At 42.1% G+C, this 27,066-nt stretch overlaps 1 protein-coding gene across 2 annotated transcripts in view; it reads left to right on the top strand.

Moving 5' to 3' along the window:
- The window catches only part of ATL2 (atlastin GTPase 2), a 51,010-nt gene that overhangs the window by 12,291 nt on the left and 11,653 nt on the right, over positions 1-27,066 (top strand). The window contains exons 1-10 of one of the 2 annotated variants that reach the window (XM_073339968.1): positions 3,850-3,941; positions 6,125-6,393; positions 12,361-12,495; positions 14,042-14,146; positions 16,147-16,197; positions 19,349-19,405; positions 21,118-21,210; positions 21,506-21,644; positions 22,380-22,507; positions 25,976-26,032. In XM_073339968.1, coding sequence (XP_073196069.1) covers positions 3,938-3,941; positions 6,125-6,393; positions 12,361-12,495; positions 14,042-14,146; positions 16,147-16,197; positions 19,349-19,405; positions 21,118-21,210; positions 21,506-21,644; positions 22,380-22,507; positions 25,976-26,032 — 1,038 coding nt within the window. In that variant the 5' untranslated portion in view covers positions 3,850-3,937. Of the gene's footprint in view, positions 1-3,849; positions 3,942-6,124; positions 6,394-12,360; positions 12,496-14,041; positions 14,147-16,146; positions 16,198-19,348; positions 19,406-21,117; positions 21,211-21,505; positions 21,645-22,379; positions 22,508-25,975; positions 26,033-27,066 lie in introns of those variants that run through there. The other variant, XM_073339967.1, reaches the window with a different exon arrangement.

Below are 27,066 nucleotides of genomic sequence, written 5' to 3'. Positions count from 1 at the left end.
AAACCACTGCACAAGTCACCAAGCAAACAAGAAGGGGACTTTCAAAATTCCCAAGGAATATACGGGGTGGGGATTATTGAGGGCAGTGCAGTAGAATTCAAACTGATGACCAGAGAGAGGCAAGAAAAGGCAGTGGGGGACACCTCCTGGAGGCTGATAGCAGCTCTGTAATCGACCAGGGTGTCTACACTGGCACTGTGGTGCTGTACTCCCGGCGCAGAAAGCTCTACGCCTCTCGTCGGGGTGGGTTTTTTACAGCACTGCAACTGCACAGTTTCTGTGCACTCAGTGGCGTGGCCGTGTGCTCAACTCGGGAGTTACAATGCAGCAGACTGCTTTACTGCGCAGAAACTTGCCAGGGTAGACAAGGCCTGAATGTGGTTTGATTTGAGATCCCTTTGGTTTAGGAGTTAATTAGGAACAGAAGCATACTGGCCACAGCACAGAGGACTGACAACTTGTGGAAACTCACAGTATCCGTTTCAGGTGAGGAGCAGGCAGTGGAAGCAGGTGAATTTCTAAACAGCTAAGATCCTGTTTAAATGCATATATCCTGACTTCCTGCAAATACACAGAATGGCACTGAGAATTTCAGCTGCAAAGCCTGCCATGTAGTGTTGGTGGCTGTTGTGATCAAATATCTTCTATTTAAAAGAGAGAGAACTTTTCCTCAACATTTTCCTTAAAATGTAAGCATACAAAATACACTTATATTACTTTACTGAGCTATTAAGAAGAGTTCTTGTTAATTGTTCATGTATAAAGTAACACTTAATGCTAAATATTATATTTCCATGCCATTAGCTTTAACGAGGTACTTCGTCTTATCACTGTTACTATTCTGTTGGTTGGAAGTGGAACTTCAATTAAAATTTATCAAGTTGGGACCTTATTTCATGTTGGCTGTGTTATGTGCCCTATGTTCTTATAGTCCGTTGTGGGGTTTGTAAGACTTGGGTGTCTCATCTACATTAAAAAGACCACCCTGGAAGTGGTTCTGTTTGGGAAACCTGTGCAGTTAATGAAATCTATTGGGTTCAAGTAAAATACAAAATATTTAAAAGCAAGTATTGTCTCTAAATGCTAACAGGCTTTTAAACCTTAATTCTAGAAAGGTAGAGCTTCCTTACATGTGTTACGTAATCTTATCATTACAAATTTATAGCTTTACTTCTAAGATGTACATTTTTGTAAAAGTGCAAAGTTCCTAGAGCTTCATGCAAGAAATCTGCTAGTACTAAAAGTACTGTAGAAATAAGTAGTAATTGTGTGGGTCAGCTGCTGAATCCTTATCACATGGCACATTCCTAAAGGTTTAACAGTGAAGAAAAGAATCTTCTAGTATAAACTGAGGTTAATGGTATTATACATGGAAGTTGAACTAATCTTAATAGCAGTATTTCAAGATCAACTATAAAAACGGGCAAACAGTACTTCATGGACAAAACTTAGAGAATGGAAATGGAGACATCTGTGGAGCATTCAGACACTACACAGGAATCTTGATTTTATGAAAAAATGATGTATGGAGTGTGAAGAGGATTTAACTTGGCTCATCTAATAGAATGTGAATAAGCAAGAATAACATGCCATTTAAGTACTTTGCATTGCAGGCATAACATTCTTTTGGTCCTTTTTGTTAACCAAATATCCTACTAGACTATTCTGTAGTACAAAATACAGGACTAGCTTCCCATTTTATAGAGCATTAGAACTGGCTAGATGTGGAGTTCAAAAAGTAAAAAGTAATCCATTATTGTACTTGCTTGGGGTCTTTGTGTCAGCTCTGTGACTGTAATGTTTGTGTTTTACACAGCAACAGGGAAGAAATGTCTAAAAAAGACCCACACAAACTGAGGAAACTGAGAATACACTTTCTTAGGTGCCCAAAATAAACTGGGGGGGAAGCTTCCATGTATTGGTTATAGTGATATTAAGGTCCTATAATAATAGGTTAGTAAATCTTCAGACAGAAGCATGATTAAGGTGACTGTCCCTTCAAATGAAAACAAGGTTTTAAAGACTATAAAGGGCAATGATAAAGGGTTGCTGTGTGTATATGATCACTGTGTAGAAAAGTGAAGGTCAGTAATAATTATAGCAATATTGGATTAGTATTTCAGACTCACCTGGTTGATGAAAGAGGGAAACAGTCAGCTCCCTCCTGTCTTCCTTTCATAATCCTTGCCATCTTGTCATTCTCTTCCACATTATTCATCCTTTAAAAAGGGTGTTAGAAGGCAAGTCTACACTTAAAATGCTGCAGCAGCGCAGCTGCACTTGTCCAGCTGCAATTTTGTAGCGTTTCAGTGAAGATGCTACTACGCCAATGGGAAAACTTCTCCCGTTGGTGTCGTGTTAATCCACCTCCACAAGAAGCACTAGCTGTGTCGACAGGAGAAGTCCTCCTGTTGACATAGCGCTATGTACACTGGGAGTTAGGTCTGTATAACTGTGTAGATTTTTCCACACACCTGAGTGACGTAGTTATACTGACATAAGTTACTAGTGTAGACCAAGCCTAACAGAAATACACATTGTATGTAGACATAAATTGTATTAGTGCCATCCATGCCACCAACTGGTTACAAAGTTCATTTAAATTGTAGTGTAAACAGGACCTAATGGAGTGAAACTGACATGATCCTGGAGAACTTCAATACCTTTATGATGAAGAAATGCTTCATGCAGGAGCAGCATAAGAATTTTTCTTTGTTCTCATGTGGGGAAGGTGTAGGGGACCCAGGGAAAGGAAATTTGCTTGTTTGGCTGCAATTCTCTCTATCTTGAGTAGTCCTCTGGGAGGCCAGATTGATTTAAATCACCAAGTGGAAAGCCTCGATTTAAATAAACTTTAATCAGCTTTTCCATTTGTACTTCAGTTCTCTTCTAAAGAAAGGTGCATTCTCATTGGATGATATAACTATTAAAACACTGATTTACAACTAAATAGCCTTTATGCTAGATTTGGTACTTCTTTTTACTACCTAGGAGGATACTCTATAACGATATACATTCATTTAAGCAGTTATATAATTTAACATTTTCAGATTCTTAAATGTACATTTTTAGTATGGTAGAAAGTGGTGAATGAGATATTGCTCACTTACTAGATATTTAACTTTTTGCCATGAATTGTCAAGCTGTGTTAAGATGGTAACTGTGTAATTAAATTCCAAACAGCATATAAAACTTATTTTTATTTAACAAAACAACCTTAAATGTTATGGATATAGAAACTTCTCTTATCAAAGTGTTCCACATGTACAACTAAATGATTTATTAAACAGGAGGATTAACTGTATTCCATTAATTAAACTGATTATTTCAGCTTAGCCAAGGAAATTTTTCGAATACACCTGAGTAAAATGACTGGAACTTACGTTCCTACTCATCTAAGTCTTTTGAAAATGAGACAGTCTCCCAAGTGACTTAGGCTGACCTACTGTGCCATATTTATAAAGCTTGACCTCAAAAGTTAGATGTTTTCCCCCATTCTTTCATTAGATAGAAAGCAGCCTTTACCTCATTTTTTGATGAGACTCAGGGATTCAAGAAAAAAATTTAATAAATCAAAATATCTAATTTAAATAAAAATCATTAACTTGTATTCACCCTGTCCTCTGCTGTTACTGGAAGAACTTGTGCTGTTCCTTCCTACACATAGCTTTCTCCCCCTCGTCTAGCAAAAGTTAACCTGGTAGTTTCACTAACATTGTTTCCCACAACCAGTTAAAATTTAACATTCATCTTTGTCTAGGAAAAATCAGGATGATCAGCTTTTCCTGTTGGACAATCAAATACAGAACCCAAGTTGGCCTTGGAGAAGTAACAAATTTCAATACAATCCCAGTTTGATAATGCATGCTATTAAATCTACTTCAGCATACAAGAAGTTGGTTGCCTGAGGTTTGGACAAGTTCTGCTTGCCTTCCCAATGTGTATGTGCTTTATGGGATCTGACCATTTCTGGAGGCAGTAAACAAGACTCCTTTGGGGACAGGGGAACTTGAGATGCTGCATTTTTTCTTCCTCATTCACATGTCTTAACTTACCATAATATTTCCCAGAACAGCATCATGCAGCTTGGCACTGTCCTGGTAGATCTCATTTTGCTGTTGCTGCTGGGGTCTTGCTATGTGTGGAAGTCCTGTGCTAATAAAAGTCCTCTAGGTGAGAAGGAAGAGAAACTTTAAGTTTGTCTCTGTCTCCTCCTTTCCCACCCCCAACCCTAAAAAAAACCAAACCAAACTTTCCTCTTCAGTGTAGTAGATGAACATAATTGTCTCAGGGGCTTGATCCATAGTGTGTCCCCAAAACAGGAAGTGCATAGTGAAATATGACTGGGTTTGTGTCACATTTCATGCCACTACAGTCTTTGCAGTTACTTACTGCAGCATTTTTCCAAGGCCCAACTTGTGTGGAAGCAAACTGCTGAATATATTGGGGTGGGGAGGAGTGTAAACTTTTTGCCACCTATCCTGCAGTAATGTACTGCCTGCAGAAAAGTCTTCTGCATTTCCTCTTCAATTAAACACACAACAAAACACTAGCTTTCCAATATTTCCATTTAATGGGAAAGACTCTTCCTTTGCCCTTTTATATAAACCTTTCCATAAACAGACCTTTGATTTCTTTTGGCTATCTAAGATTAGATAGACCTATGGTCTAATTAGCTGTGACACTTCTTGGGTTTCTTGGTCACCAGAATATCTTCTCTCTCCCCATTCCCTTGTAGCCATGCAGCTTCAGGTCCTTTGCCTTTTTATGGTTTCATATAACCAATCCAGAATTAACAAACATAAGAAACAGAAATTCTGTAATTAGAAAGGGATGGGGGGGGAGGGAGGCGCAGCATTAAATATTCATTTCCCCCTCATTCCTGTTGGATATCCAAACAAGTCTTTGGAACTTAACTCATCCGCCCTATTTATAGCAGAAATATTCAAAACACTTAATTATTTCTGGCCTTAAAATGAGCTGCTTGGCAGCATTTGCGAGTCGGCAGTAGGAAGGCAGCGGCGCCATGGCTTTCGTGCGACTCTTGCTGTGAATTTACAAAATGAGGCCACTGGAAAAAAGGGCAGATAGCAATTGTTTTTTAAAAAAAATATTTTATCACTTAGGGTAGCAGCACTGTCTCATAACTGAACTATGAATTATTTGTCTAGATATTGTAAATGTGCTTATAAATTAACTAAAGGAAAGTAAATTTTATTTGCATCTGACCCTTAAGGGAACTTGTAACTCTCTATTAAAATTTCACACATGCCTACACTTTCTCTATTCAGTTCACTACCCCAAAACACTAACCACACTCAGGCCTCTCTCGCTAGAGAAAGGGGAGAGACTAAAAAATGCCGGTCCTTTAGCGGGGTGAAAAGGTCTGACAGGAGCCTTAAAAATTAAATTATGCTTCTTCACACTGTACAAGACTCAACAAGAACTAGCTTGGAATCTTAGCTCAAACTTTACATCCAAAAGCTCAAATAATAAACTTTCTGATCATAATAAACTTCCCTTTAAAAGGGGCCACTATAAACTTTAAAACAGACTTGTCTGAAATTTTGGTACCTAGTGTGCTTACAAGCAAAACCCATGATTACTATGACTGGAAAGTGTCAGAAGGGTAGCCGTGCTAGTCTGGATCTGTAAAAGCATCAAAAAGTCCTGTGGCACCTTCATAGACTAGGCTCCAATAAGTCTGTTAGTCTATAAGGTGCCACAGGACTTGTTCCCGCTATGACTGGAAAGTTATCGAGACAAAATTCCCCAGTTTTTTCAGTTGACTGTGCATGTGATAGCATTTTGTGTACTCCCTTCCAGATTCTCCTGTATCAGTCTTTCCCTTATAAATATCCACATAGGAGTCATCAGATTAGTCATGGCAAAAGTATATGTGCAGTGTTGTAGCCATGTTGGTTCCAGGGTATTAGAGAGACAAGGTGGGTGGGGAAATATCCTTTATTGGACTAACTTCTCTTAGTGAGAGACAAGCTTTTGAGCTACAGAGTTCGTCAGGTCTGGCAAAAGTATGTGACCTGTAATTTCATTATCAGAATTCAGAAAAGTGTTATATGTTTAGCTTGATTCACTAATTGTCTTTTCAAATGTTAATCTCTAGATAAGAGTTTTGAGGAGGATCCCCTGGTAGACTCTGATGCCCTGGTCGACTTGGAAGATGAAGCAGATTTGAAGACGCCTTGCCCTATACAAATTGTTCTTGCGCATGAAGATGACCATAACTTTGAACTTGATGAAGAGGCGTTGGAGAACATTTTGCTTCAGGAACACATAAAAGATCTCAATATAGTAGTTGTCTCTGTAGCAGGGGCTTTCCGCAAAGGGAAATCATTTCTACTGGACTTCATGCTTAGATATATGTACAACAAGGTGAGTAGTTGAAGGCTGTTCCTGCAGGAATAAATAAGATACCACCTAATTTGCTAGCTCTCTGCTTTGGCGACCTTGTTTATATACCATACTCTTTTTTTAAAACAAAAAACAAAAAAACAGTAAACCATCAAAAAAAACCCAAAACCCTGCCCTTTTGACTCCAGAAATATTGACATGGTGTCAAGTTGGTGGAGCTTGTGAAGGCCTTACACTCATCATGATGCCATTTCTCTGTCTGTAATGTGATAACATTTGAATATAGCATCCATTCAATTCAAGTATTTCAGGGAATAGTCTGGGCATCAATAACCAGAGCCCTATTGATTTTGGGGGAACCTAAAGAGGAAAAATGGAGCATGACCATCAGATTAGCACATCTGCAAGCACCTCTGCAATTGTCTCAAAGAATTGGTTGATGATGCCTGTTAATTCCTTGCAACATAACAATGCCTCTATCTCATCTCTGCTCTGAACATCCTGAATCACTTATCTCCCAGAAAGAGAATAATGGCAGCGGATAGCAGGGAAGGGAATTAGGGTATCCTAATATAGGGGGAGGCATGGGAAGAATAGGGGTGCACACAGACCTCTGCCATGTGAGGGAGGAAGAAGGAAAAGGGGCACATAGCATTTCAGGCCCTGAAATATGAGGGGGTGGCGGGATGGCCCACAGGGATCTTATGGGGAGGAATGGAAGAATGCATGGAGCCCCTGCTGGGTGCAGTGAGCACAGCTGACAGAAGCTATGACGTGTGATGCATTAGTAATACTGATATTCAGTTCTGAAGAATGTTCAGATATTCTTTGTAAGTATTTTTGTTTCCTACAGTGGTTAGCTTAACTTATTGTTGGTGTCACAGCAGAAATTGGCATGGAGGAAGGATTTGAGAGAGGGTAGTGGCTTCCAGATGAGATGAGGGAGAATGCTATATGTATAAGGTGCAGCATGGAAGAAGATGGATTTGTGGAGAAGGTGGACTAATTCACTATAGCAACAATATTTCAGACTTTAAAAAAGCATGATTGCATAATACTTGTAATTTTTGACTGTTTACTGTTTCAGTTTGTGGCCTTTAAAAAGAAGATAAATGGCTTCAATTCAGACATTGAATTAAGTAAGGGGAAGAGTGGCAAAGTTTTAACGGCAGTTAAGAGCAATTAAATGTGTTCTAGATTTCTCAGTTACAGAAAATAAACTTGTAATCTACATATCAGTACTTATATAAGCTAACAACAGTGCACATGTGTTCAAGTATCTTTCATCTGCTCACTGAACAGTGACCTTGAACAGCCATCTCCCATGGACAGTAGAAACAATATGTAATACAAAATTAACTGCCATGCTAGGGGGCCTCAAAGGCATTCTGGTATGTGCTCATCAGTCCTTGACAGTGAGAACCAGGGTAAATTGTTGCCTTTTTAAAAAGTAATCTAAGGGTGAAATGCTGACCCTACGAAAGTTGATGAGGTGTTTTGACATTGACTTCAAGGGAACCAGATTTCATCCTAAATCTTGACACTCAATCCTAGACCACTTCAAATTGCTGCTGTCAAACTATTTGCTGCTTTAAAATAATGGCAGATGTGCTGATTAATGAGCATTTTGGGGAAGAGAGCAAGATATTGCCACAGTTTAAGGCCTTACTAAGAGTTAGGTGAAATAACTCTCTTGTAAATTTGGAGTGTAAGCTTTTCCATACCCATGACCTCATTATCTTGTATTCATCTGTATGGCCAATAGCGCCATGTAAGTAAAACCTGAATTTGGTTTGGGTATTTTCCTCTGTGATTAGATCTAATATGGAGGCTTTCCACCCCGCTTGTCTTGTTTTATTCTGTAGTGGTCAGACCAAAACTGTATCTGGATTTTACAAAAGAGATGGATAACTGATCCCACCTATACACCCTTGTGCAACTAGTTAAATGCACCATGGGGGTGGGAGATGGTGTTTTTTTACATTCCTCTGAAGAACGTCGATCCGACGTTCCTATGGGAAAATTGAGTTACGACATTTTGACTTAAGACGTGATTTTCAGGAACCAATTGTCACAAGTCCAAGGACTGCCTGTATCACTTCTTGGTACCAAATGAGGAACATGCAGAACATTGGAGCAAGGCAACTAATCATCTTTGCTTGATTCAAACAAGGAAACTTACTTCATTTGGAATAGCAGCCTGTGTTCCATAGGCCTTCAAGTTCTGCAGCTGTTGTTTAGTATGTTAACTGGGTTTGCCCTGAGAGAGAGCCCCGTGTTCCATTGTTTAGACAATTGCTACTTCAGAGCTAACAGAGTTGACACCACAACTTCAAAGTCCAGAATGACCTCTCCTTCACCCTCTTCAGACCAGTGCTGCAGATCTTGAACCAGAGCGATCTACCAGACAAATGTATATTGCAAAATGGAAGAGATTGACTTTAGGCAGTATGATGGAAGAAAGTCAGAAAATAAAGCCTCATTCAAGTAATGGGTAAGAAAAGTTCCATACTCCAGATGTTAGAAGAGGTTTGGCTTTTTACCTGGATCAGACTAGGCCTTTCAGGTCTTTGTCTCAGCTGTTTGTGCAGTTTCAGACAGAGTAAAGGGCCGCCTACTATCCACCCAGAGGATCTCTTCCTGGATTTGTGTGTGTCTCAGAGAGAGACCCCGATTTGGCTGATTCTGCACCTCCAAGTAAAATGGGTGCTCACTCAACCAGGTCTTGGGCAATTTCCATGGCCTTTTTGGCTTGTGTTCCCATACTGGACATTTGGAACGGAGAAACCTGATTGCCTGTCACATGTTTGCACATCTATTCCACTGTAGGTGGCTCACACGATGTTTGAAGTGGAAGTGGGCTCGGAGTCTACATGAACAGGGATTGTTGGACCACCTGTCCAAATCCGGCAGAGTCTCTAGATTGATGAAAGATGGCACAGTGGGAGGCAATCACCCAAAGAAATGGTTACGTATCTTTCTATAACTCTTGTTCTTTGAGATGTGTTGCACATGACCCCTCCCTTTCTGTCCCTTCTTTATCAGTCTTTCTGGTAGGAGGTAACTGGGGGGGAGGGGCGGGCTGTGGGCAGCATGGCCCTTTGTACTGTGTTCAGTGGCATGAGGCACCAGAGGGTGCTTTCGCTCCACCAGCATTTACTGCTAAGGGAAAAATCTCCAGCAGCTATGCCTGAGGCGCACACACGCTTGCAGCAGAATGGACGTGTGCAACACACATCTCCAAGAACAACAGTTACAGAAAGATATGTAATGAGTTATGTTACCCCTGCCTACAGCATGAGGGAGTCTTGCCTTTGCTTAGCTGGGTATCAGCTCTCTAACAGCACCAGCCTGTTAGTCACTCAAGCACTCTCCTCTGGGCTATGTCAGCCCTGACTTTGCCTTGCAGTTTAATAATTGGTGCACCCCAGTCCCTTTGAAGCATTCCCTTGTGCTACCAGTTCCTGACGCTGGCTACTTACAGAATTATCAAGTCTGCTGTTCCCAAAGGAACAGTGCGCTCCTGCTTGTATGGATTCAATTTAGGATCAGCGCATTGCTTAATATCACAGCACTTAAACTTATTCTTGTTTTCACTATAAAGGTATTTATCAAACATTCCAGATTCAAGTGATAGTTAAGTTTAACCTCTAGAAAGCACGTTATGATTTGTTTTACATGTAATGGTTTGTTTCCAATATATTTACTTACTAACAGGTTAACATCCTGTCTAAAGAAGCTTCGCACACAAAGTCCATTGCAGCATTTGCAACCAGATTGGCTGAGGTCCTGTTTCCATGAATGTAAATGTGCTGTCCACTTATTTCTTAGGTGCAGGATGACAAGGTGTCATCTTTGCCTCGTGCATGTGCCCTCAAAGTGCATTGTCTGTCCTCAGACAGGGCTTGTGTTTTGCTGTGTGGTGCTTCTTTGTTGACTTAACATCTCTTTGTTAAAATTTACCTTCCTCTGTAAATAGGCTTAATTTATATCCTAGGTGCCGACTCCATGGGTGCTCAGGGCTGGAGCATCCGCAGGGAAATGGTGAGTGCTAAGCACCCACTGGAAGCCCCTCCCCCAGCGGCCCTGCGATCAGCACCTCCCCTTTCCTCCCCCCCAGTGCCTCCTGCTCACTGGGATCAGCTGTTTCGTGGTGTGCAAGAGGCTGTGGGGCGGAGGAGCATGGACATGGCACACTTGGTGGAGGGGGGGCAGGAAGAGGCAGAGTGGGGATGGGGACTTGGGGAAAGGGGTGGAGTTGGGGGCAGGGCCTGGGGCAGAGCCAGGGTTCAAGCACCCCCAGCAGATTGGAAAGTCGGCACCTATAATTTACATCCCAAAAGAGAGAGACATTCCTTACCTCTTGTCTGAAGGAAAACCTGTCTTTCACCTCTGCGGGTGATGAATGCCTTGATAAAGACTTCAAAATCATATTTTTTATATACACACACACACTAATATCTGTACATACATGTCAGAATAATATTAATGACCAGTGTGACCACGGCTTTTGTTTATGACCTCACATGATGCTTTTTGGTGAACCAGGATGTACATACCAGAAGATATTCCTATAACCCCCTGGCTAGCTGCCAGTAAGGGGTTCTTGGGACACAGGCAGGGAAAATAAATTGATTCAACATCTGCATCTAGTCTTCTGCCAATGGGCCATTTCCTAACCTTTAAAATCAAGCCGTCCCTTTATTAAGATTTGACTTGACTCCTGTATATGCCTACCATCTACCTCTTTGTATGTAGACACACCACAGTGAAAAGATTCATCAATAATCTCTTCCTGCTCTTTCCCACCTCTATGTAAACAGATGCATTTGTGGATTAAATCTGGTGCTTATGAAACTGTTGGACTCTCCCCTATGAGCCACTGCTCTTTATGCTGCCAGTTTTTGAAGACTGATTTCCTCTTCTCAGGAGCATCAGCTAGAACAGTTTGAAGTATGGGCTCTGCTGGCTGATTCTTCTTTCTGCAGGGACAGAGAGGCTGTCCCCGCCTTAAATTTTTTTCTAAGGTAGCTTCTGACTTCTACCTACCACTCTCTTGACAGTTTACTTCCCTGAATCCTGACCACTACTGGGAGACGCTAGCTCATAAATTCATTATAAAGGGAGCTCTTAAGTATTACCGGGGCAGGTTGAAACCTAGACAGCAACTCCCAAACTGGTTTGTGGAGCACTTGCTGGTCACTACCATTGTTCTTTTCTTCTTGGGTGGTTCTAGTAGTCTGTCTGCCCTTTGAGGGTCTTGTATTTCCCCTCTCGCTGTGGGGCCTGAGCACTTCGTGAGCTTTAGTGAGGCGTGGGTGGGGGCGAGGGGGCTAAAATCTATTTTCCTGATGAGTGGATGTAGGGACAAATGTGTTTAGGGACATGAGGCTGAAGTTCCCTTATTCAGCCCCTTCTAGAGTGAAGTAGGTGTTTTAAATACTGCAGCCGTGGATGCACTCAAAATGGTACAGGTAATGAGTCTTTCTGTAGTTCTTTTGAGGTGTTCTGTGCATATCCATATGACCCACTCTCCATCCCTACTCTGAAGTCAAAGGTATAAAGTTGAAAGTTAAAAGCAGGTTAGACAAATACCTGTCAGGGATAGTCTAGATAATATTTGTCCTGCCATGAGTGCAGGGGACTGGACTAGATGATCCCTTGAGGTCCCTTGCAGTCCTACAATTCTATCATTCTATGAAATAACTGTTGGTCGCAGCCCCTTATGGGGTGGAGGTATGTGGACAACCCTAAAGGCCAAAGTTTTCTCGAGGGAAGCAGTCAAGACACAGGGGAGTTGGAGCACCACAGGACCTGCAGGTAGTTATCTCAGACTCCAAGTACAGCTGAGCAACCTCTTTTTCTAATACTTTTTGTAACTTGAAAGCCTGTTCTAAGAAACCAGAGAAGTATATGGAAGTGTGCTAAAATACAATCCTACAAGTGATCCTCTTGCTGTTGAGTAAGTGTGTGTCTTTCTCTTAACAGAATTCCTCATGTTGGATAGGTGGGAACAACGAGCCATTGACTGGATTTACATGGAGAGGTGGATGTGAAAGAGAAACAACTGGCATTCAGATTTGGAGCGAAGTGTTTGTAATTGACAAGTCTGATGGGACAAAGGTAAGCATTTCTATGACTAAATGGACTCATTCTTCTTTATGACCTCTTAAGCTTTTGTTGCCTTCATGAATTTGGTTATGATTAATTTTTTTTAAGTGGTCAGATACCCCAGGTTTCTCAGTCACCCTCTTTGTATTAATCCTAATAGTTTCTAAGAATAAAATTTCAATTTATTTATGAGATGGGGTGGTGTACAGGAGGGAGGAAAGGGAGAAATTCTAGCTTTGATCCAAAGCCTTTTGCCAGAATATATATATATTTATATTTTCCACCCTGTTGCTGTTCAGATACTTTGTGGCTATTGTGGAAGGCTTTCTAGAAGTGACTGCTGTTGACCGTCGTGTATAGCCAAATGTTCTGGCAACTGGAAGTATTCTGCAGAAAAAGCTAGTGAATTCTGCAAAAGTGAGACGCAGTCGTAGCCTGCAATTAGGCTCCAGTGGAATGTACACATGGCCACAAAATCCCTGGAGGCCAGGCTTTAAGTGTGTGTGGAAGTTGTTGATCCCTCTCTGTATGGTTCTGGATGTGCGGTTCTTGAGATTTAAGTTTTATGTATAACCTCTTCACAGTGAAGCAAAGGGTTCACGTGTTGCATTGTGTGTAGTGAAATATGCAGTGACTGCTGACAACAAGGATTAAATCTTCTTAAGCCTGTCCCCCCCCGCCTCCCAGAGCTCTTGACTGATATTTTTCATAGGCATGGCACTGCTAGAGCCCAAAGGGAGAGTTGGCAGCTTCATTGGCTGGATAATGTTACAAGTTTTAAGTAGATGGTGGCCTCAGTGAATGTTAGAAAGAACCTTGCATCCTGAGTGGTATAGAGTTGCCTCTGTAACTTCCATGATTTTTAACTCAGGGCTAGCTGACTGGTTCTGTGATTGTAGAATGGTCAAAGTGTGGGATCTTGTCTCTAGCAGCTTGTGTAATGTTACCCATTTGTTCTTTTTTTTCTGTCTTTTATAACTGAAAGAAAAGGAAATATGAATCTATTTCAAAGATCTAGGGGATCAGACAGTAGATGCATTTTGGAGTCAAGACTGTTTCACTGTTTCATCACTTAATTAATTGTCAACTTACTTAGCAGGAAACAGCTAGTTTTCCTTCAGAAAATGTTTAATTGTTTCATATGTTCTTGAAGTAAGCTTTGTCACACATCTAGTGTTCATGAAAAATGCTGGAGTGTTAGCCCCAGAGACTGAAGTCCTCTGGTGTGTCACAGTCAACAGTAAGGGTCGGCTTTGCTACAGTGCCCTGTAAGAGTGCCTCATTGGTCAAGGTTGAGGATACTTTGGGGGGAGAGGCTAACTCTGTATCTGTGTATCCTTGGCCTCTCTGCAGAATGCCAGTAAGGGTGTCACTCTTGGGTAGTGGTTTGAGTTGTGGACACCTGTCCACTGGGAGCTGAAGAAAGACTGTCAACGCAGTTTTAATGAGTCAACAGAGGGGCAATGACTTCCACTACCTGAACTGGATCTGACCCAGCAGCCTAGAGGTGAAACCATAACATCTTGGTTAATTATTGCTGCTTTTTAAAAATCTTTAGGTGGCTGTACTACTTATGGATACCCAAGGTGCCTTCGATAGCCAATCCACTATCAAAGACTGTGCGACGGTGTTTGCTCTGAGCACCATGACGAGTTCTGTCCAGGTGAGAATAGCTGTGCTGATAAATGGCAGCTTTTAAACCTCTTCGGCTTAGAAGACATCTTAAAAATATATCTGTAGTCCTGCCTTAAAGGGATAGGCAGACCTTTTAGATTTCCATCGCTCATTTAGAGTATCGCAGATGAATCTCTCTTTGGAGCGGAGATTACCCAAACACTACCCCCATTTCAGGTCCCTAGTTCTGTTGCACTGCAGATTCTACTAGGGGAATCCCAAATTGATTTATTTATATATATATATGTATGTATGTATGTAGTGACACCTCCACAAAGATGCATGGCAAAAATCACTGAGCAGCCCAGCTTATCCAAAGGGAGGGCTGACCCAGCACAAGAAGCTCTAAATGGACTACTGCTGCGACAGTTAAACTTCTGTCAAACTTCTTGCAGTATGTCTCTTGAATACGGTTTTGAGGCTTGTCTAAATTTTCAAAAATGACCAGGTGTTTTTAAGGAGTATTAAATTGGACACTCATTCATTTGTAACTCTTGAAAATGTAGGCCTCTGTATATATCTGTTAACAAATACCTACATATACAGAATCCCGCCTCTCAGGAGGTGACAGTACCCTTCAAAGGCATCTTCTAAATCTATCGGTATAAATTTTAAGTCATGAGGGGAAAAAACACACTATCATTTTTATTACCCACTTTTAACATTTAAGAATAAAAAATGAGTTCTTGTAGCTATGTTTACAGAGACACTGTCAACTTGAAATCTAGTCCACTTTTAAAAAACGAGATACTATATGTTTGCCCTGGAGTCCCCCGTCACCTTTTATGACTTTACAGTCTTGTCTGTTTTTAACTGGCTTTTCCCTTCATTGCTGCTGTCCAAAGACCCATACAAACAGGAATCTGTGCATTCGATACTTTGTGTATAGTCAAAAAGAAAAGGAGTACTTGTGGCACCTTAGCGACTAATCAATTTATTAGAACATAAGTTTAAATTTGTTAGTCTCTAGGGTGCCACAAGTACTCCTTTTCTTTTTGTGGATACAGACTAACGCGGCTGCTACTCTGAAATCTGTGTATAGTCAGTTTCACAAAGTAAACTTTTTTGTGGGGTGGGAATGATACTTTACTTCAACAGAAAGGGAAATCTTGCTTGTTGCAAATAACAATAGTATATCAGTCTTTCAGAAGATTGGTTTGTGGGTTTCACTTTTTTAATTAGAGGTACATTTCAGAGCATTCTAACAACCTTGAAATACTGTGCTGACCTTCCACAATATCAGGCATTTAATACATTCTTATCCTTTTCTCCTGAACCCTTGGCTTGTATGACTCCAAATCTAGCCATAGATCACTAACTCTGCTTTGAGTTATGCCTCAACATTCAGTATTCGTACTGTCTCATCAATCCTGGGGGCTCAGGAGAGGTAATGATTTATTTGCCATGTTGGCAAAGTTCTATGTCAGCTGGGATATTTAAAAGTAAAGGAAACAGAACTTTGCAAAATCAAGCAATATATAGCAAAGAGCTATCCAGCTCTATGTGGGCCAACACCAGTGGGGTTCTGTCTGATGCAACATTACCACAGTAGCATGTGCTGGGGCATCTCCTATTCCTGCCCCAAGCAATCTGAGTTGGGGATAGAGAGGGAGGTGAGTTGAGTTTCAAGCTGCTAATGTTAAACGTGTGCCCCTCTTATTCAACTGGGGTGGGGGGTGTTCAGCAAATAAAATAAAAAAAAAGTTTGCAGCTCATTCACTCTTGGAAGAACTCTTACGAGCTAGGATTAGGAAACTAATCACCCTTAACAGCAGTTATGTCCAAAGTCATTGGTATGCCCAGGTGGCGCTTTTGAAAATGCAGTACGTGATACCACTTTGACTAAAGAGTGACCGTTGGCTGTTTCGACCTCAGCAGAGGTGGTGTGAATACTCAAGTTCTCCACTATAGACTAAATCTGTGTTACGGAAAGATAAAGAATAAACCTTTCTTCTGCTAAAAGTCTTGGAACTGCAATATCTCTTACAGGTTTACAACTTGTCCCAGAACATTCAAGAAGATGATCTCCAACATTTGCAGGTACATATAAACTGAGTTTACTTAATATGGCTTTTATTGAAGTGCTGTCCTCATAGAATTTTTTCAGTTTCCTATTTTGCTTGATTTGGCAATCTGAAACTCTTGGAACCCTGTTTAAGGGATTGTAAACAACTTTTGGATCAGGTTAAATGTATTTTTTTTTCAACTGGTTGTAAGCACGATCTTTTAAAAAGCAATTAAGGTATTGGTAAAGCAAAGGCAGTTAGTGTGATGGGGTGTGAAAGTCTTTTTGTCTCCCTTGGAGGGGGCTCCCTGGCTAAGAGGCACATCTACCCAGCGATGCTGCTAAGCAGAGGGTCTGCCAAATCAGACCGAGGGGACTGATGGATTTATTTTAGATGAATTCCAGCAGGAGTCACAGTTGGCTCAGGGAGGCACTGCCAGTTTGGGATACTATTAGGCACAGCTGTGTCTGATTAAGGTTCGGAACTTTCGGGTTAGCCTGCACTTGATATTTGCACCAGTGTAATTGTGTTTAGATAGTGTGATTGCTTTGTTTTACTGAAATAGTTCTATCAGTGCAAGCCCTAGTGTGGATGCATTTTCACCGATAAGTGTATTCACATTGTGGGGGCTGTATTGCTTTAACTACCCCTATCTAGTTAAAGTGGCACACCTTTTTAGTGTGGGCAAGACTGTAGACCGACAAGAAGCTGTCCAAGTGATGGAAGAATTGTCTTGTTTGTAACCTGCGTTTTCTTCTTTCTAAGTCACGTGAGGAGAGAGTGGCCAGAGGTTGCTGGGTTTTGGTTTTGTGCATGGAACACGAGCCTGGTCTCTTTCAAATAAATATGAAGTCCCGAAGAGACTAGCTTTTGTGTTAGCCAAACCTCTGTCTCCCATCTCCAGCTGCTCAGACCATGGCCCCTGCCACAGCTTGAAACTGGTTAACACGTCACCTGATACCAGGCTCCCCGACACATTCAGCTTCGCAAAAGGTGACAGCTGCCAACAGTAGGAGCCAACTTATAATTAAACATTTTTTAAATGCATTTCACAACTAATACATAAGTGCTTCTTACTGTTTGACCTTTCAGAGTACAAGCTGAGCAAAAGAACTGAGCAGTTTCTTAGAGGTTAAAGGGAAACTGATTTCCCAGGTGGCTTTGGTACTTTGATTGGATTCCAGTTGTCAACCTTGAGGGTGAGATTCATGATTGGGGAGGGGAAACTGCCTGGTGGATGAAGTTGGAAAGGGGGATAGGAGACGCATGCAATCACAGGTTGGAGGAAGTAGTTTGGGGTTGATAGGATATGAGCCGTGTCAGCTCTTCTCTCCAGTGGCCTTGAGGTGGGGGCAGGAAGATACTTGTATTAGGGAAATGGAATCTGTGGCTTGTCCTTGAAGGTCCTTGTTTGCGTACTTGGCAGCACCAGCTGTGTCCCTCTAGTGTCCACTTTATGGGCCCTGTCCCCTTCCAGAGTGACATGGTGGCTGGAATAGGCCCCGGGTAAATCCATGTTTATATTAGATACTGCTAGAGTTTACAGCCAAATCAATGCCACCTTATGATCAATGGAAGTAGGCTGGGGGCCTCCCAAATGTGGTTTCATTCCTGTCTTTGAGAGGCTCCAGAGGCTAGTTTTGTATAACTGCTCTTCTCTGTCAAAGGTGCTCTTGAATTGGGTTTCACAGGGTTCCATCTCTTTTCCCTAGTCGTCCCACATGGACATGGGTCCACTAGAAGGGCTAGTAAGGAGATGTAAGGCTACTGTGTATCTTCACTATGTTGATGACATCCAGCTGTCTTACTTGCATTGAACCAACAAGCTGGCTGAAAGCTCAAGCTATACAAGATGAGTGATGTTGGTAAGATGGTGGAAGCAGCTAGAAGAGAAGATGAAATTAAGGGTGTGTGCTACTATTTGTTACTAGAGTTTGCAGTCTAATACCTTGTTGCTCCTGGTAGATCACATAGCAGCAGTGAGTAGGATGATTCTCTTCCATCTGCACCTGGCCAAGAGACTGCAATCATTTTCTTGAATGCACACTTCGCAACCACAATCTAAGCCTTTGTAGTCTCATGTAGACTACTGCACTGCCTGGGGCTACGCCTTTAATCAGTTCTGTTACTGAAGCTTGCGCAAAAGGCAGTGGCTTGTTTGAGTTTCTTGCTGTGATATAATACGTGTTCAAGGATCGGCTTTAGTTGTCTGTATGTTGACTCTGGAGGTTGAGGTCTCTGTCATTGGAGATTTTTAAGAGCAGGTTAGACAAACACCTGTCAGGGATGGTCTAGATAATACCTAGTTCTGCCTTGAGTGCAGAGGACCGGACTAGAAGACCTCTCGAGGTCCCTTCCAGTCCTATGATTCGAAGTGACCATATCTCTGTCCAGCTGTATGGTGAAGAGTGCAAACTGGATCCCCTTCTTTTCCCAGGCTAAAATAGAAATGTGCTGATCTCCAGAGCTTGCTGTGTCTGTTTCCTATGCTCTTGAAAAGGGAGGGAGGAGTTGCAGGCTGGGAAGGGTATCTGGTGGGTAGGAATCATTGGCTGGTGTGAGGGTTGGTCTGTCCTTTCTGATTTGGTGAAGCTGCTGCAATTCTAAATTGGCTTTTATTTGTAAGAGATGTCAGGCATCTAGAGCCTCTGATGAGGAATGTTTTGTAGAAACCCAAATCAACGTGCAGCACTTTGGAGGGGCACTCCTTGGGGGAGTTGGGTGCGTGCTATGTCAGATGGTGGCTGCCCAGGGAGGCCTGGATGGAGAGGTTGGGCAGGGGTACTCCTTTAGCTTAAGAAACCACAGGGTGGGAAGGTAACAGCTATGTGAGAGCAGATGATCTGGATAATGAAGCTGGAAGCCTATGCGGGGTGGGGGCTTTTCAGAGACCATTGGAAGGTGGAGGGGAGATCTTCATGAAGAGGAGTGTATTTTGCTGGAATGACATGCAGACTTCCTTGAGAGACCAGGGAAAGGATAGTCCTCCCTCAGTGCAATTTCTTGAACATTGGTATTCCCATCCTCCAGGTGCCGAGGGTTAACTTCAGGGCTATTCTTGATAATTCAATTAAAAATTGGAAGCCACTAATTTTACCATTGATAAAAAATGGTATTCTTAATGGCAACACAAATTCTTTTTGTAATCTGTATGTGGCATTATTCTTAACAGTTTCATTTAATAGTTGTTTACAGAGTATGGAAGACTTGCTATGGAAGAAATTTACCAAAAGCCATTTCAGGTAATATATACTCTAAACTCTAACCTTTTTACATAATTACCTAGTTCAGGGCTTCTCAAACTTCATTGCACTGCAACCCCCTTCTGACGACGACAAATTACTACACGACCCCAGGAGAGGAGACTGAATCCGAAGCCCGCTTGAGCCCTGCTGCCCAGGGTGTGGAGGCCAAAGTCCGAACCCCACCGTCCAAGGGCATCAGCCCCAGGCAAGGGGCCTGTAACCCGAGTCCTGTGCTCAGGGCTTCAGCCCCAGGCAGTGGAACTCAGGCTTCACTTTTGGCCCCAGGTCCCAGCAAGTCTAAGCCAGCCCTGGCGACCCCATCAGAACAGGGTTGCAACCCACTTTGGGGTCTCGACCCACAGTTTGAGAACCGCTGACCTAGTTTTTCAACACCTGTTCATAAGGGTAGGAAATCAGTTAATTTACATTATGGAGAGAAATTAGCTGGGCTGAAGCTCGTAGTCTTTTTTTATAGGTCTGGGTGAAATGTGTGTGAAAAATCAAACCATGGTAACTGCCTGATGGAATTTCATGTAGGTGAACTTAGGCTAGCATAGAATCTTTCTGAAAAGGCTGAAGGAAATCTGACAAGGAGTTAAAGATACAAAGTGTTTTTAATTTTTTTTCTGCTTTTTAGCCCTCCTAAGGTAGTGATGGGTTTTTATGTTTAACTCTATTTCCAAAACAGCTTGCACTAAATCCTTCAAATTGTCTTACTCTCCTTGGAGTTATGGCAGTATAGATCCCCACTCTTGAGGGAGTGTGCACTAGTTACCAATGTTGAAGTCCTCTGGAAAGCAGTTTAGGACTCTCACGTGTTCATGTACAGAACCAAATGTTCAATGTGGGACTACATAGGAGCTGTAGCTCCAGCTTCACCCCATTCCATTTGGCTGTGGAGGTGAGAGGACTTGGAACCTCTCAAGTTCCTTCTTCTTTTGTAGGTGCCCTTACATAGTTCATGCTAGATTTTAAAAGTCTAAACAGACTGTGTTGTCAACAATATTACACTGTCTGGCAATCCTGTTTTGTGCCTTATGCTGAAGCAGTGATCTTTGAGGAGAGACAAAGCCAGGGTTTCAGCACAGTGGATCTTTTAATAGCAAATTGTAGGGTGAATGGGTGTTCTGGCTCTGGTGCTCATATCTGCTTGCTCCAGGCAGGCTTAAACCAAGGGACTGTGAACATCCTGATCTTAGGGTTCCCTTGCAGTTTCTCTCTGTTAATTTGGTGTCTCCCAAATCCTTCTTTTTGTTCCATGTGTTGTGGTTCTACTAGGTCCTAGCTTTTACTTAGGAACTAAATATGCAAAATACTGTAAGTGTACATAGCTAGTGCCATCCAGCTAGCTCCCCTCTTGGTAGGGGAGTGATGTCATAAGATCTGTTTCATGTCTCCAGTTGATGGAAGGGAGGATCACACTCCTATATCTGGGCTGGCAAGAGACAGAAAAACTAGAGTAACAGGTGAGAGTGTCCTTTTCGCTATCAAAGGTCACAAGTACATGCTAGCTTGAAGGTGCTCCTTCAGCTGTTCTTTCTCACAGCAGAGAGGAGTAACAAGCGTCTTGTATTCAGCTTAATCAGGTTTGGGGTTATAGTTTGTTGAATTACCAGCCGCAGATGTAGCATTCTTGATTCTCTGCCATTTTCTGCAGCTATAAGGAATATTAAATTAACCATTCATTATTATTGTACTCTTCTGTGTAGACACTAATGTTCTTAATCAGAGATTGGAGCTATCCTTATGAACACTCGTATGGCTTGGAAGGAGGAAAAAAATTTCTAGAAAAGCGATTGCAGGTAAGTTACAGCTTACAAAACCCACACTGGTTCCTTAGTTCAGGTGCTGTTCTGTGTTTGAGATAGCTACACACGATTGGCTAAATATTTTCTGCTTGCTATTTTCTCAATACAAATGATATTTAAATATGTGACATCAAGTGATTGCCTTTGTACGATCTAAATTTTTATAGAAGTTCAGAAAAAGGCTAGACTATGTTAAATCTATTCATAAACTTTCCGCCATTAAATTCAATTATAAATCTTGCAGTCAGCTCCACAGAGCCATTTAGAATTCTTACTTTGCTTTTTTCAGGTAAAGCAAAACCAGCACGAAGAGCTACAGAACGTAAGGAAGCATATTCGCTCATGTTTCAGCAACCTTGGCTGTTTCCTATTGCCCCACCCTGGTCTTAAAGTTGCGACTAATCCAAATTTTGATGGGAGGTTGAATGGTAGGAAGCATTCCATTGTGTTAATTTGCTTTGGATATATATCACTGGAATTGTTTTGCTGTAGCATAGAACTTGCCTTAAATCTTGCCTTAAATTTATTGAAGAGTTTGGGGTTGAAAGGTAAAACTTAGAAGTGTGCATTGGCATATTCTCTTTTTGGGTTGTTAAACATATGGAGGAATTAAGTGATTATTTTTTTCCTGGTTCTGTGTTGCTTTTTAAGTTCTCAGGTAGCTGTTGGCTGTAACCTTGCAGATTTAACACTATCCAAGATGGCCAGCTGTGGGATTATGCGGTGCCTAAAATCAGAGGATTTACAAGCAGAATCCTAGGAATTCCACTCACATTTTGGTGGGTGAGAAGTTGCTAATGTGCCAAAGGGTGGTGTAGGAGAAAAAAATTCTTGCATCTTGTGGAGTTCCCACCAATTATGTGCTGGGAGCAGAGACCTGAGCGGTTATACTGTGAGCGGTCTTCAAAGAATTTATTCTAGTTACTCCAGTACTATATAGATGAAGGGAAAAAACCCTACTCTAATTTTACAATAGTTTCCAATTGTCAAAGTGTTTCTTTAAGCCCTAAAAATTTCTTCAGGATAAGCAAATTATTCTGAGTCAGGAAGCATTGTTTTTTTAAAGGGATTTGTTGTCAGTGTGTTTTTCTAGAGGAGAAACTCATTATTGCTTGAAATTGAGACGTACCACCTTTTTCTCCGGCTGATTCAATTTCCACCAGACATTGATGATGATTTCAAGAGAGAGCTGCGGAATCTGGTTCCATTACTACTTGCTCCTGAAAACTTGGTAGAGAAAGAGATCAGTGGATCCAAGGTGACTTGTAGAGATCTTGTAGAATATTTTAAGGTAGGCAAACTCTTGTACTAATTATTTTTTCACGCCTTACCAAATTTATCCTAATTTTAGAATACGTTCCCAAAGAAGAGATGATAGTATCTAGGTTGCCACTCACTGATGAGCTTTAGGTAGTTTTGACTTTAATTTCAGCACGTCTGCTGAAACTGGTATGCATGGTTTTCCACCAGTACAGCTCTAAGGGCTTGTCTCCACTTACTTGAGGGCATGCGGTGATCAATCCACTGGGGGTCGATTTAGTTAGTCTCGTGAAGACCTGCTAAATCGACCACTGATTGCTTTCTGATAGACTCCGGTATTCCACCAGAACAAGAAGCATAAGGTAAGTCAATGGGAGAGTTTCTCCTGTCGACACAGCGCGGTATAGACACCGCAAAAGTTTGACCTAAGCTACGTCGACTCCACCTACGTTGTTTACGTAGCTGGAGTTGCGTAACTTAGTTCAACTGGGCCCCGTAGTATAGACCTGCCCTAAGTGAGCTGCTGTTTTGGCTGTGCCTTTAGATAGGTGTAGGACCAAAAGGCAAATCTGACATATTTTTCTTGAATAGAGATTATTACTTCGTGTCCTTAAACTGAGTTTGAGACAAATTAGAGCAAAGTGCCAATCTTGGTCCTGATATAACTTTAAATATAGGTATTGTGTGTAGTTACACTTGTAATTAAAGTTGTCTAAGCACTTCCATTTGAAGGCCTGTTTTCCAAGCTCATAACTTAATCAAATTTTTGGGCTGAAATTGTCCATGTTCTCTCTCAACCTGAGAACTCTTCTTCTTTGAAACATTAGAATAAAGATGGCATAGCTGTTTTTAATGGTATGTGTAGGGAGCACATGCTGCTGCTGTTTAACCAAAGCAAAACACTTCTGCCACCTTTGAAGGCTTGTGGTGTCTCAGGGGTTACAGCAGGAACTTGCAAGTAAGCCGTGTGTAGTTCCTAAGTTTCCAGTGTGCCTTTTGGTGGTCTGGTGAAAAATCTGTTGTGACCTGGGGAAAATTGCAAGGGTTTAAACACGTCTGTATCATGCAGGCGCACTGCTGTTGTCAGAGAAGAAAAGGGTTGTTTTTCCTAACCTCACATGTTGTGTTGGCTCCACTTGTGCATGTGTGGGTAAATTCTGAAGAACTTAATTTGTAATATGAGGGGGTGTGCGAAGTAGGATCTGTGAGGGCATGTAGGGCATGAGGCAGGGGCCCTGCAGCAACCCTTCCTTTGTGTTCTGCACACTATGCACACCCAGCAATGTTTGATTGCTACCTAGCAAATAGTTCTTGATGATCAAACTTCTCTTTAAAACAAAATCCCCTTGGAAATTCCAGATCAAAATCTACATTAAAAGAATGTGACGGTTTCAAAGTGAAGCACTTGAGTCAGGAAATACCAAAGTTAAGGCAGCACTGATAACCAAAACCCTGGCCCTGGTGAGCCAGTGTAGTAGGACAGTCTTTAATTACATGATTGCATGCAGATTTTTTTCTCCATAGGACCTGTACCGCACTTAGTTCAGGGACTGAATGTTTAGTGAATGTGGAAGAGACCACACCCTGAAAAGTGAGGATAAAATATATAAATATTTAAGAACAGCTGCCTGATTCACGTTGCACTGTCCAACCTATGCAATGAATGACATGGGGTGCTGTGAAAAGACTAATATGTGATCATGCAAATAAAGATTCCCAACATATAGGCACAAGGGAGTAGAACTAAGATTAGGAGGGCAGCCTTAAGTCAGAAAATAGTGAAGTTGAGAGCTTTACTTTGCTGTTCTTCTGATTTAGTTCATGTTGTACGTTATTCAGAAGAGTTCCGTGCAGATTGGCCACTTACTTGTCTCATAACATAAAACTCTGGGTGCTCAGGTGCCCTGTTCTTTGACTTCCTTTCTGAAAGTGGAAGTCCCACTCCAAGCATAGAGGTCTGTACATCAGCATCAGGGACCAGGACTAATGGCAGAGGAAGGAGAAATCCCATCTTTCTCTCCCTCCCCCACTCCTAGAGATGAATAACTATGAAGGAGAAGAAGAATACAGGAGGAACAACAAAAGAGTTCAGTGTGCTAGCTAGTGCACTGGCCCAAAGCAGTGAACTCCATGTTGCTGACCAGAGTCCCAGTTTCCCATTAATCTGACCCAGAAGGCCTAAGTTCCTTCCCCAGCTCACTGCATACAGGGCGTTGCTCCTCACCAACCTCTGAGGAGTGTGCAGACTGGACACAGTGCGTTGTCCTCTTCCTTTCCTCCTAGGCACAGACAAAGGACAACTGAAGCTCTTAGGGGTGGGGAGCTGAGGTCCAGCTCAATTGTAATCAGCCCACTTAGCTTCCCTAGCACACCCTGCCACCCCAACAGTTGTCTCCCATGTCCCAAAGTTGGTAGTTTCTTCACCTTCCCCCAGATTATCCCTTATTCCTACAGGGGTGGGGACATAAGTGTTCCTCCACCCCAAACTTGTTCACCTCCTGGAGATGGGATGTAACTCTCTGCTGCTCCAGATTCTGGGGAGGGCACGGGGGGGGGGAGGAGGGTTGTCTTCCCCCCCATCTTTCAGAAGAGGGGTTCTTCCCAGCCCTCCAAAGACTCCCCCCACATACATTTGGGGGTGTGTGTATGTGGGGGGCATAAGTGCTCACTCTTCCCTGATGAGCTCCAGGCTGCCACTCCTTGAAACAGTAGTAGCCTCTTTTCTCTTCAAAACCCTCTTCTGTGCGGCAGGCCTCAGCCCTGGTGATGCACAGACACACCTGAACAGGGGGGTGCGGTGTCTCTGAACAGAGATGTATTTTTAATAAAATAAAACTCCAAGATTCATCCCTAACTCACTTCGTGCGTGTGTGTGTGTGTGTGTGTAAATTGTAAACGTGTCAGTGAGAAGAACCTTCAAATGAAGCAAGTAGAACAGGGGTTCTCAAACTGGGGGTTGGGACCCCTTAAGGGGTCACAAGGTTATTACATGGGGGGGCTCGCGAGCTGTCAGCCTCCACCCCAAACCCCACTTTGCCTCCAGCATTTATAATGGTGTTAAATATGTTAAAAAGTGTTTTAAATTTATAAGGGGGGTCGTGCACAGAGGCTTGCTATGTGAAAGGGGTCACCAGTACAAAAGTTTGAGAACCACTGAAGTAGAAAGTGGTTTTAATACCATGATAGACATATAGCTCTAATCTTGGTAAAAGCACATATTAATTGCCATGTGTCACTACAGTATTGCTTTGATTCACTCAATATGGAGATTAGTAGGGACAGCATTTATTATAAGGGGTTTGGAATGTAAAGGGATTAAAGTGTTGGGAAACGTGTAAATGTCAGTTGTAGATTATTTTACTCTTACATGTAGAGATTTGCTTAATTGAATATTTAGGATTAACATGCAGGACTGATTTGGACCCTGGCTTTCTTCCCATCATAAATGCTCAGGTAAAAAAAAATCAATAAAACAAAATTTAATTGTTTTGTTTTTCAGGCTTACATTAAAATCTATCAGGGAGAGGCGCTACCTCATCCTAAATCAATGCTCCAGGTATTTCCTTATCCTTTGAACATAAGCGAAGTGAAGAAATAAAAATTAAATTCTGTGCTATCATTAAGGATTGTATTTCTTCAAGAGACTGAAGGTTGTGAATGAAGTGTTAGCACCCAGGGAGCTGTGCTTCTTCAAGAAGGGCCAAGGCAGTTACCCACTTCGGGGACTTGTGTGGGCTCAGAACCACCTGAAGTGGTAGCCACTGGGGTTCTGCTGTACATTAGCGTATACACTCCTTCGAAACCTTGCCATGTTGTCTACATTTTGACTCAGTTTCCGGTATTATTTTTATTAGCTTAGTATCTAGTGCTAATAGATAGGTGCACTTAGTTAGTTACATGTCTGCACCATTACATGGTGTCAGGCCACTTTTCACTCTGTGGGTCTGTGTCAGATAAGGTAACTGTACCAATATTCCCCTCCATGGCTGATCCAGAGAGGAAAATCAGATTTAGATTGAGCTTTGTGCCGTCCAGTCATGCCTTGCTCAAGTGTGCAATGCTTACGTTGTTTAGGGTTTAGGACTTGCAACAAGGGAGGTGCTCACTTTATGCTGGCTTTACCTCTTGGGTCTTGAGGGCTGAAAGCCCCTCTAGTGAAAGAAGCCAGAGGAGTTATTTGGTTTAGAATCTGAAATTGTTCTGGGTACCCTCCCCTTCAAGGAACCATCTCCTCCTTGGACTTGTGTAAGGGTTCAGAAAGCCACTTCCAGTGCTCCCTCAGATCCGAAGACAAGGGATAGGCTCCAGTGGATCACCACTTCCCTTCCTCCTGTGACTTTCAGGGGGAGGATGGGACCACATTCTCTCCTGTAACATTATTTAGACTGGTTGGCTCTGACATGGACACATGCATGACCCCAAAAGACACTGCTTACTATAAATTCTGAGCCTGCAACTGCAGGCCTGTGACCTGACCAGAGGTAATACACTCAGGGGAGGGGGGAAACTGCCTTTTATATAGCGATGGAATTTTTTCCTGACCGCTTTCTAACATTAATTTGGATATCCTTTTCCATTTGGTAACCATCA

Source organism: Lepidochelys kempii, chromosome 3 (genome assembly GCF_965140265.1).
Source record: "Lepidochelys kempii isolate rLepKem1 chromosome 3, rLepKem1.hap2, whole genome shotgun sequence".
NCBI classification, from domain to species: domain Eukaryota; kingdom Metazoa; phylum Chordata; order Testudines; family Cheloniidae; genus Lepidochelys; species Lepidochelys kempii.
This window is presented reverse-complemented; position numbering and strand designations above follow the sequence as displayed.